Source organism: Oculina patagonica, chromosome 1, assembly GCF_052425735.1.
Source record: "Oculina patagonica isolate OP01 chromosome 1, crgOcupat, whole genome shotgun sequence".
NCBI classification, from domain to species: domain Eukaryota; kingdom Metazoa; phylum Cnidaria; class Anthozoa; order Scleractinia; family Oculinidae; genus Oculina; species Oculina patagonica.
Window position 1 is genome coordinate 27,784,751 of NC_135758.1, and position 11,360 is coordinate 27,796,110.

At 37.3% G+C, this 11,360-nt stretch overlaps 1 protein-coding gene across 2 annotated transcripts in view; it reads left to right on the top strand.

Annotated features, from left to right (window-relative positions):
* Positions 1-11,307, top strand: part of LOC144642661 (transmembrane protease serine 9-like) — a 29,244-nt gene extending 17,937 nt beyond the window's left edge. The window contains exons 3-12 of one of the 2 annotated variants that reach the window (XM_078501686.1): positions 1,327-1,533; positions 4,116-4,433; positions 6,626-6,645; positions 6,689-6,755; positions 7,436-7,633; positions 7,997-8,203; positions 8,646-8,960; positions 9,470-9,550; positions 10,284-10,391; positions 11,180-11,307. In XM_078501686.1, the coding sequence (XP_078357812.1) occupies positions 1,327-1,533; positions 4,116-4,433; positions 6,626-6,645; positions 6,689-6,755; positions 7,436-7,633; positions 7,997-8,203; positions 8,646-8,960; positions 9,470-9,550; positions 10,284-10,391; positions 11,180-11,184 (1,526 nt within the window). In that variant the 3' untranslated portion in view covers positions 11,185-11,307. The remainder of the gene's footprint in view (positions 1-1,326; positions 1,534-4,115; positions 4,434-6,625; positions 6,646-6,688; positions 6,756-7,435; positions 7,634-7,996; positions 8,204-8,645; positions 8,961-9,469; positions 9,551-10,283; positions 10,392-11,179) is intronic. The other variant, XM_078501693.1, reaches the window with a different exon arrangement.
* Positions 11,308-11,360: the final 53 nt, after the last annotated feature.

Consider the following 11,360-nt stretch of genomic DNA (forward strand, 5'->3'; position numbering starts at 1 on the left):
TAAGCAAAACTCTTATGTATGATTTTCATTACAATTATATTAAAAAGAAGTATGGAGATAAAGCTAAGCTTTTATTCACAGATACTGACAGCTTAACCTATGAAATCGAGACTGAAGATGTATATCAAGATTTTTGGAGTGATAAAAATAAATTCGATAACAGCGATTATCCTGAAAACTCTCCTTTTTTCAATAAAACAAATAAAAAAGTAATAGGTAAATTCAAAGATGAGGCTTCATCAGTGCCTATATGTGAATTCATAGGCCTACGAAGTAAAATGTATTCTTACATTAAAAATAATAACAAACAAGAAAAAACAGCTAAAGGTATTAAGAAAAATGTCATCAGACAAGAATTAAAACATGAAAATTATAAACAGACACTATTTGAAAATAAACAAATGCGTCATACTATGAAAACTATTCGGAGTATAAACCATAAACTTGGAAGCTACGAGATTAATAAAATATCACTTAGTTGTTTCGATGATAAACGGTATGTACTTGATGATGGTATAAACAGTTTAGCATATGGTCATTATAACATCAAAAATAGAGTTTTAGTATAAGAGATGATAATATAGATATAACTGAATGTTGAAATGACCCATCCACTATAAACGCACTAAGATGCAAGATTTTTAAAAAAATAGTATAAGAGATTTTGAAATAAATTTCAAAAACATCATAAAACTCGGCTTCGCTTGGTTTTCCAGATTGATATTTTAGTTATGATATCAAGGCTTGTTTAAACACACTGTATCCAAAATTTTGAAAAAGAGTATAAGAGATTTTGATATTTGGTTCCATTTTTAATTTCCATTTTTGATTCCATTTTTTTGATTCCATTTTTGATTCCATTTTTGATTCTATTTTTTGAATCCAGTTTTGGATCCAGTTTTAAATCCAGCACTGGTTAGTAGTATAGTAGTTGGGGAGTAAGAGATCCAAAAATTTTTGGTCTCGTACCCCCAACTACTATACTACTAAAATTCTTGAATTAAAGATTTTTATTTCAGCAATGCATATATGCCCCATAAAAGTTTTAATGTCGTAGCTAAAATGCTTTCGGAGATAAACAAGGTGTTAGCGGGAGGAAGTCATTATCTTTTCGTCTTCAAGTCCCTGCCTTAAAAGTGTAAGGGATTTTTAGTCGTTACTATAATATTTCTTCACCTAATTGAGACAAAACATTAGATTATATAACTTGGAAAGAAAAGAATCGAAAACATAATTCTTAAACAAGGTGTTTTGAGCTTGATCGAGATTATGATCGTTGATTTGACATTTAAAATCAAATGTTTCGTGCTTTCAAACTTACTACAGGTGCTCACAGGCGAAGGGGAACCACATCTGTACAGCAAACGTTTCGTGTGAAGACTCTTCACAAACACAGCGGCTTTACAATGCAGAATCTCAAACACGACATTGCAGTTCTTCAGTTAGAAAGGAGTGTACAGTTGAGCGACAAAGTGACAACAGTTTGCCTCCCAGACAAAGATGCAGATTTGAATTCCAAGTGCTACATAACAGGTTTGAGTTTATTCTACCTTAAGCTCTTTCTCGCACTACCACACTCTCCCAAGTCCTTACAAAAAAAGATATCAACGATTAATTTTGTCCTTTTCATAGCGTTTTAAGGTTGCGGGGGATACCTACAGCATGAATAAATTCGTAAAGGGAAGTTTTGCTTGACCTGCATCTTTTAAAACGCTTATTTCTCCGCTGTTATGGGTGCGATTAAGCTCAAATTTTACAGAGACATAAAAAAATGAGGAAAGATTGTGAATGTCATCTTTTATTTGGTAGATTACATTTAACGGCGATGTTATAGCTTCGTTAGTGCCAAATTGGGAAAAACATGATTTTGTGGCAGAGTTTGCGGAACGAGTAGGAGACAGCACGCTGTGATCTTGTCAAAAATTAATCAGTCAATACCTCTAGAGTGTCATAACAGAAGCGGATTTTTTAATTTAAAGTTTGCCAGCAACTTATGGCGGTTTAAGTGCGCAAATTTGAATTAAATGTATTCTACCTCTTTCTAAAAGCGCTCTTTTAAAATTCCGCTTCTGTTATGACACACTACAGTATTCATAGTTTACCTATCTGCAGTGGCAAGTCATGAAGTTCTGTATCCGTGCTGTATTCTCTGCCACAAAATTGTCGGAAAAGTCCAAACTTTGAGATTTCCGAAGGTGTCCCGACCTAAATACGATCATTTTGCCAAGGAGAGATGTAATTATGGTAATTATATTCCACGCTTTTATGGTGAGAACAATGCGTTTTCAAAAAGGACACGATTGTTTATACCGAATATTTTTGTGATTACTCTGAGTACACTAGTTGCAGAAATAGTCAAATTTAAATAAAAATAAGCTCAAAGACTTCCTACAATCTATATGAACGTATATCGCTAAGTGTTGTTTTAAATTGGTTAAAATATCAAAGAAACAGGGTTTTTTTACAAATCACGCGCACGCGCCCATATTTTTCTCCAGTCATAAATATCTCGTGAAGTTGTCGATGTAAGTCGTTGTACTTCGTGCATTTGTACTTCATGATCGGTCGCTATGATAATGGCTTCGATGTTGCACGGCTCGACGATTTGTTGTAAAGGATGTAATGGGTGGACCAGGGTTCGGGCTGATGTCGCCACTAGTTGTTAAGCGAAGCTGCGATCAATTGATAAAGATGCATTTAAGGATGACATTTGTAACAGCGAACTTTTTCAAATGAATACTGATGATCCTGATGAGCTTGCTGCCTTATTTGACAACGCATTACGTTCCCTGTTGGATCGTCACGCTCCTGTTAAGCATAAGAATATTACCATTCGACCTTGTGTTCCATGGATGAATGACGAAATTATATTGGCTAAACGACAAAGGAGGAAAGCTGAAAGGAAATGGAGAGCTTCTAAAGCACATATCGATTTACTGTCTTACCATACTATGAGAAATCGAGTGACGTTTTTGATGAACAATGCTCGTAGTGATTACTATACAAGCTTCATAACTGAGAACAGTACGGATCAGAGAAGATTATTTAGAGCAAGCAAGTCCCTGCTAAACTTATCGAAAGGTTCTGGCCTTCCACTATCTACTAATGATTATCAGTTGGCTAATGATTTTGGAAAATTCTTCGCCCAAAAAATTACTGATATCAGGTCTGCTATTACAAACCAGATCTGCCTGTCTGTTACTATCAACGCCACTAGTACTGTAGCTGCTTCCTGTTTTTCAGAATTTGATCTGTTGTCCGAATCGGAGGTGTCTGACCTAATCACAGCTTCAACTAAGAAGTCTTGTCCTCTTGATCCTATTCCAACCAAGCTTCTCACTGAGTGTATTGATGTGCTACTGCCTCCGATCACGAAAATAATTAATCATTCGCTTGATTCTGGTTACTTTCCTCGCACCTGGAAGTGTGCTCTAGTAAGGCCGCTGTTGAAAAAGGATGGATTACCCCCTGTCTTTAAGAACTACAGACCAGTGAGTAATTTGGCATTTATCTCAAAGCTAGTTGAGACTGTTGTGGCCAAGCAACTACAGTATTATTTAAATTGAAACAATCTGTTCCCTGTGTTCCAATCAGCCTATCGACAGAACCACAGCACAGAAACTGCACTGCTTAAAGTTATGAATGACATTCTCCTCAACATGAAGGATCAACGTGTTACTTTGCTAATTCTGCTCGACTTGAGTGCTGCCTTTGATACAGTTGATCATGACACCATGCTACGTCGACTGGAACACTCATTTGCGCCAGACTGATTTTTTTTAAATAAATGCATAATGATGAGCCTAAGGTGTCCCCCGCGACCTTAACACTTTAATTTTGCCAAGCGAAACGCCATTTATACCAAGGAACTCGTTGTTGATCATGAAATCGAGAGCACATACGCGAAGGTGGTTCGAATTTTTTTCATTAAGTTATTAATATTTGTGGCAGCTATGAAATTTCTTTAATGGAACATCGGTCACTTGCTTCTTGTGATTGACAAAAGTGCAATTATTCTTAGTCTCATGAAACTAGGCGACTTTAAATCTCATTGTGTTCCCTTCTCCTACAAATCAAACATCTTAGAAACGAGACAAAATTGCATTTCATTGCAGGCTGGGGCCGTACTTCAGGCGGAGGGCCAGCAGCAGACATCCTTCAACAGGCTAAGCTTCCGCTCGCGTCACACGATGACTGTAGAAGGAAGTACGGTAGCAGCATTGACAGAAGCGCTCACTTGTGTGCCGGAGAGGGGCAAGCGGGGGCTTCAGGAGGATGCAACGGAGATAGCGGTGGTCCGCTTGTTTGTGAGATGGGAGGCAAGTGGTATCTGCATGGTGCTGTCAGCTTTGGAATGCGGAATTGTCCGACAACCCACTTTACAGTGTTTGCCAGGATTACAAGTTACAAGTCTTGGATACTAGAGAAAATAGGTTGGTTTGTAAGGTTTAAAACAGATGTAGTCGATTTCAATTTTATTTAATAGATGGAAGTTTCAATCTCGATAAACGGGCACTTTCAAACTTCTAATAAATACTATTTTACTACCGTAATGATTCGATTTAGCGCCCTCCTTCCAATAAGCGCCCCCTTCCGAATAAACGCCCCCATTCGAATGTGCTTTTGTCAATAAGCGCCCCTATTCCAATAAGCGCCCCCATTCTAGTAAGCGCCCCCATTCTTATAAGTGCACCTATTCTAATACGCGCCTCCTATTGTGGATAACTGCCCCTACTGAAGTCATTGACGTCATATATTTACTGCGGAAACGAACAATTCTTTTAAAAGTAAGTGAACTTTCAACAATTTGCTACTGTTACAGTTTCTGTCATTGTTAGTTATCTTAAGGTCGCGCAGGACCCTTGCTCATTAATAAATTCATTAGTCAAATTTCTTGTTGGAGTGCTATCTTGTAAAGCTTTAATTCGCTACATTTTGAATATCGATTCCTCTAAAATTTAATAAGGATACTCAGGGATGATGGAATTACATCATGATTGTCCTTTTACTGAGAGATGACCGTTGTCTGTGATGTTACAAGCCCTTAAAAGTTTAACTGAAGATAATGCACTGTTTGTGTCCAAGTTTTCAGCTAGCACAGCGCACCAAATTAAATAATTATATAGCTTAGTGATAAATCGTAACTTCTTTTGTGTTCCCACTAGAACGAAATTTTCGATTTCAAAAACTGCTACAAGTTAATGGCTTCTAAGAGCGTAAAAATGTGAAATCTAAACTTTGAAACATGCTATCTTCATTTTGAGAAGGAAATTTAAAAATTCGCTCTAGCCAGAACACAATAGAGTACACCAAGTTTATGTTCCTCGCGAATCAACTCTTGAAATTCTATATCGGCGGAGAAAACTTGGACACAAAATTGAAGGTTTTGAGGCTTCCGAAGACCTTCCGAGTCAATGTTTACAACAACGTGTGATATATTCAAAGCTGTGAATCTATTTATGATAATTTCCTATGTTCCAGCGCACGTGGCACAAAGCTGAAAACAATAACTAGTAATTACTTGTACAAAAGAGTTTAAAAACAAACATTCTCATGAATATTTCGTTTGTTGTCGGCTTCAGTCGTCCGGCAGTTCGTGCATACTCTTTAAATAAATACATACTAATGATTGCAAGGGTCCTGCGCGACCTTAATATTTATTTAAGTTTTGTTTTGAAGATTTAGTTGTTTCTCGAAAATTTAAATAAGCGCCCTGTCCCGAATAAGCGCCCTGTCTCGAATAAGCGCCCTCCCTTGAGGTGCCAAAAGTAAATAAGCGCCCCGGGCGCTAAATCGAATCATTACGGTATTTACTGAAATGTGCTGCTGGGCGAAAGTAGATAAATGAAATGATAAATCTATATATGGAAATATGATGCAAGAAAGTAATGGGGCAAATATATACAAGTTATATAGGTGGTTTTCACTGTCACGCCACTGTCACGCCGCGAAAAAATAATTCCAAAAGTACTGAATCAAAAAAATCAAGAATATTAAAGGTTGTAGAAGACTACTATATAAACATCTTGTCTAAGTCTCAGGTCTGTACGTTATTCCGACCCCGTCAAAATGTTTTGCGCAAATTTAGAGAGCACAGTATGGAAACGTCATGTTGGAGTCCAACTGCTTGGACTCTAACATGGCCGCCAGAAATCAATAAAAATATCTGGCATTTAATTCTGCTACAAAAAGCAGTCAAATCACCTTTATGAACAAGTAAACATTCACATAAACACTTCCCGCAAAACCTCAACTGTCCAGATTGTTAAAAATCGCAGGATGAAACATTTTTTTAAAGAAAACGTGACAGCCTTCTGACGGCCATCTTCGATCTCGTGTGGCGTGAAACTCCGAAATTCAAGATGATCTATCTTAAAGACGGCGAATGCTATGTCGGTAAAAACCTTCAACATGATATATATTAAGGACGTCTAATAGCTAATGAAAGATAAAAACTCAATGTTCTTGCGATTCTGGGTTTTAGAATTTTGATGGCGTCACGTGAAAACCAAGATTTTTTTCTTCAATGTTTATAGAGGAATAGTTCACGAGGTTGCACGTGTTCCGACTATTAGTGTTCAAGTGGAACTAATTACAACTTAATTTTTAATTGGTACGTCAACAGGAGATGGAGGAGGACCAAATCCACCACCACCCCCACCCCCCCCCCCCCCCACAAACACCAGCACCACCACCACCCCCACAAACATCACCTCCACCGATGACTACAAGACCACCGCAACCGCCTTCGTCTGGTCAGTGATGCTATATAAACACGTTTGTAAAATTATATGATTTGATTGTAAATGACATATTTAGGGTAAGTTAAACGAATACTACTTACGCGAACATTCAAACTATGATGATGCACAGCTTAATTTTGACCACCAGTATGAGGAACACTTCAGTTAAAACATCAAGTTGTTAAATTACTCACTTATATTCGCTTTTCTAGGCCAATCAGGTTTTTACAGCCACTACATCCACATTCTAGTATTCTGTTTAATTTTGGTCTTAACAGGTTCCCTGTATTTTTTTGTAGATAGTAAATTAAAATCGTCTACGGCACACTTGAAACGTAGACGCCATTTTGTGGCAATATGACGTCATCACTGAAACTCGCTACCACTAAAATACTAAAAGAAACATTTTTGGACGCTTTACATTCATTCGTTCCATTCAGCCAGACATTAATAAAGTTGAATATGATGTATAGATGTTGTACCATCGGACTACTTTTGAAGGAAAGCAGTCTTTGCATGAACTTTTGTATTACTGGCAATAAGATCATGGGAAAGTGTATCTGTATGCAGTTGTCAGTTGTTTTGAGTATAAGTTTGAAGGAATTAGATACAAAAATTGTTGACAAATAATTTGGAATCGGTTTTAAAACACTGATACGGAATTCGTTTTTCTTTCAATTCACTACATGTAGGATGTGGTATGCGTCCTGCTTTCTCCCGAGTAGTGAATGGTGATGATGCCAGTCCTCACTCCTGGCCGTGGCAGGTTTCTCTCCGTGTGCGGGGTGGACATATCTGTGGTGGATCCTTGATAAGACCTGACTGGATTGTGACTGCAGCACACTGTGTTTATAGAAATCCAAACCCAAGTGGATACACAGTTGTAGTAGGTAAGGTGTTAACATGTTTGAGTCGTAGCAAAGAAAGATGTCTCTTTTCATCGGGATCTTACTGGTCACATGTGGCATCAAGCTTGATTCGATCGATGGCATGTGGCACATGATAAAATATATATGAATGCAATAAAAACAAAAATGCATAAAAAAGACAAATATAACAGTTTCTTGATGCTTCTGATGACAGAGGTAATCAAACATGTACATCTAAGTTTGATGATTTTTTTGATGAAGGTTTTACAGTCAGTAATCCCTCATAAAAATTGCAGTCAAAACCACCGAAAGTAAATAAAAAATGATAAAACTAGATAGGTACTCACGTTTACATTGATTATTTTCCTTTCAAACTTACTACAGGTGCTCACAGAAGAAGGGGAACCACATCTGTGCAACAAACGTTTCGAGTGAAGACTCTTTACAAACACAGCGGCTTTACCATGCAGAATCTCAAACACGACATTGCAGTTCTTCAGTTAGAGAGGAGTGCACAGTTGAGCAACAAAGTGACAACAGTTTGTCTTCCAGACAATGATGCAGATTTGAATTCCAAGTGTTACATAACAGGTATGACTTTTGATAAGTTTTTTATTCATTCAACGCATCAGCATAATAATAAATAATACCCTTTCAAATTAAAAAAAAAAAACAAAGCAAAAGATATGTTGCTTCCATAACCCATAAAGCACATTTTTAATGTATACATATTCATTTGAAAACGCTACTTATCAATACCAAAAATATAATATATATGAAACAAACGAGAAGAAAAATAAATAAACCCTAATATGCAACTTTACTAATATCCCTTATATGTCACGATCATATTAACACTGTTCAGCGAAGCTCGTAAGATGCAATCCAGGTCTCTGTTTGCCAGCTGAAATGTGTCAGTTTGTCAATTTCTTAAGGGGCGCTTAGGCAAAAATCAAGCTACCATTCACTTCGATCCACAATCTCGGTTTACTTATTACAATAGTTAATATGGTGTCTAATGAAATTAATGCAGGCTGGGGACGCACTTCCGGCGGAGGGCCAGCGGCGGACATCCTTCAACAGGCTAAGCTTCCGCTCGTGTCACATGCTAACTGTAGAAGAAAGTACGGCAGCGTTGACAGGAGTGCTCACTTGTGTGCCGGAGCGGGCCGAGCAGGTGCTTCAGGAGGATGTAATGGAGACAGCGGTGGACCGCTTGTTTGCGAGATGGGAGGCAGGTGGTATCTCCATGGTGCTGTTAGCTTTGGAAGACGGAACTGTCCTACCACCCACTATACAGTGTTTGCTAGGATAACAAGCTACAAATCGTGGATACTACAGAAAATAGGTTAGTAAATTTTAAAGGACTTCGCATTCAAGCTTTTCAGCTCGGATTGATAATAAAGTGAATCTTTGCACCGGGTCTCAATTTGGTAATTAAGTGAGAAGAGTTTTTGTTATTTAACACTGCCAGTACCTTTGAGGTGTGAAACAGACAAGCAATAATCAAATACGATCAATTTAGAAGGATTTATTCTGTTGATTTTTCTTAGGTTACGTGGTTTTGCACTGTTGCACTATTATTTTAAATTTGAAAATACGAAATTAAGAACCTGTCCTGTTTCTTTTTGGATTGTTCTTAGAACGAAATTTTTAACTTCGTTTTAAACAGTGATCGCTTAATCGATACTTAATGACAGTTTATTCAAATCGATAACTAAGATGACCTCCCTTATAAGCCTGGTGGGTTCTTAGAGGTCTCCTGGCCTTATCATAATTTTTATTACTGTTATATTACTGCTACATGGCTAATAAAATGATGATGATGATGTTGATGATGATGATCGTGTTCAACAGGCGGAGGTGGAGGAGGAGGAGGAGGTGGAGGAGGCGGAGGACCTAACACACCGCCACCACCGACAAAGCCACCACCACCTGGTAAGTAATACTGCGCCAATAATCATTTTAGTAAGATGTATGTTTTTTTCCTTTCATAAGCTATAGACTAAAAATACATGGCCCCGACTTTATGGGAATACGAGAGTGGAGAGTCAAGATTTATAAAACGCGAGGAAAACAATCACGTTAAGATAAATCGTCTTACAATAACTAGTTGTTTGGAATTGTCTTCTGTTTTCGTGATCGTTGAATAAAAAAGCTAGAAAAGTGCTACAAGATGCTGGCGGCCTTGTCAAGAGAAAGGAACAGACTACATTTGAACAAACTGTATTCCTTAGGAAGGAATTCCAAGAATTGTCCAATAGATATAAGTTCAAAACCTTCCGGGACGACTGGCAACACCATCACCACCACCACCACAACCACGACCACAACCACTACCACCACCAGAACCACAACCAGAACCACCACCATCACCACCAACAACAACAACAACCAAAATAATAATAATAACTTAATAATTTCTAGAGCGCTTTTTACATTCGTTGATCAAAAGAGCCTCATAGAAATAGGAATTAAAACAACAACAACAATAATAATAACAACAACAACAATTACAACTCAGAAGTAAATATCGCAAAATTAAAGATATAGATTAAACTACAGTAGAAATACTGGCTGTCTGAAATTGATACATATTTCGTCAGTTTTGGACTTCTTTTGTTATGCTAACCTTAATCGATTACATTTGATAAAATTGTTGTCCACACAGACTGTACAGACAGATTGGGTAGTACTCGTTGTTACTACTATCGCCGTCGAGGCTATTGCCGATATTCAAGCTTCAAGACAAAGTATTGTCGAAAGACTTGCGGATCTTGTAAGTAGTTTCCGGTTCTTAGTAATCCCGTTCGGAGTCAGTATATCGAAAGTACAGAATGAGAGAAAAGGATAAGGAAGAAACGAGGAGAAAAGCAAACAAAAGGTTGTGAACCGTGTCCAACAGAGTAGTGATAATAAAGAAATTTGATATATTCTAAATGAGGCTAATTTCTACGATATTTTGAGCAACCGTTACGCGAAAAATTAACGCAACAAAAGCAAAATACTTTGTAGATCATCTAAAAGCAACCGTTTTTCACCGAGTAACTTCCAACCTCTTTTACTTTATATAAATAAAACACTTATAATTTGTCAATATAATAAAGACATTGTAATGTTTGCTGCATGGTTGATCTACCCCGTCTACATTAGGAGTTGCACTGGAGGGGAGAGTGGGGTGTAGGTAGGAGGGATATGTGATTGCCGAAAGAGTGGGGGGGGGGGGGGGGGGGGGATTGGGTGGTCCTGCATTAAGTGTACCTGCGGAGTTAAACCTTTTCTTTCTCAAGAAAATATACCGATATGTAACTGTCAAAATGTGACCTTTTTAATACTTATTTATTCGAAAATTTTGTTTGAACTATACAAAACAGATTTGAAACGCTGCATATGTTGTGGTTTAATTTTATTTTATTGGTACAATTAAGTGTTTTCTTTTTGTTTTTGTGTATGGTAATACATGTTAAATGAATAAAAAAACAATGGAAAATGGCAAATTGTACCAAGGGTTAAATTGAAACACGACACATATAGTCCATATTACTTATGATTATTTTTTCTCAACAGGTTAAGTGAAGAACAAGGGTTCGAGAAAAAGTTAGATTCTATGCAAATGAATCTATGGCTCTATATTCGTCAATTTACTGGATGTGAACTGAACGTATAGACAGAAATAAAACACTTTAGGGTGAAAATATCGGTTTGTTTTGTTTTAATGGCTCGAGTTTATTTTTATTCTTTGTCCCCA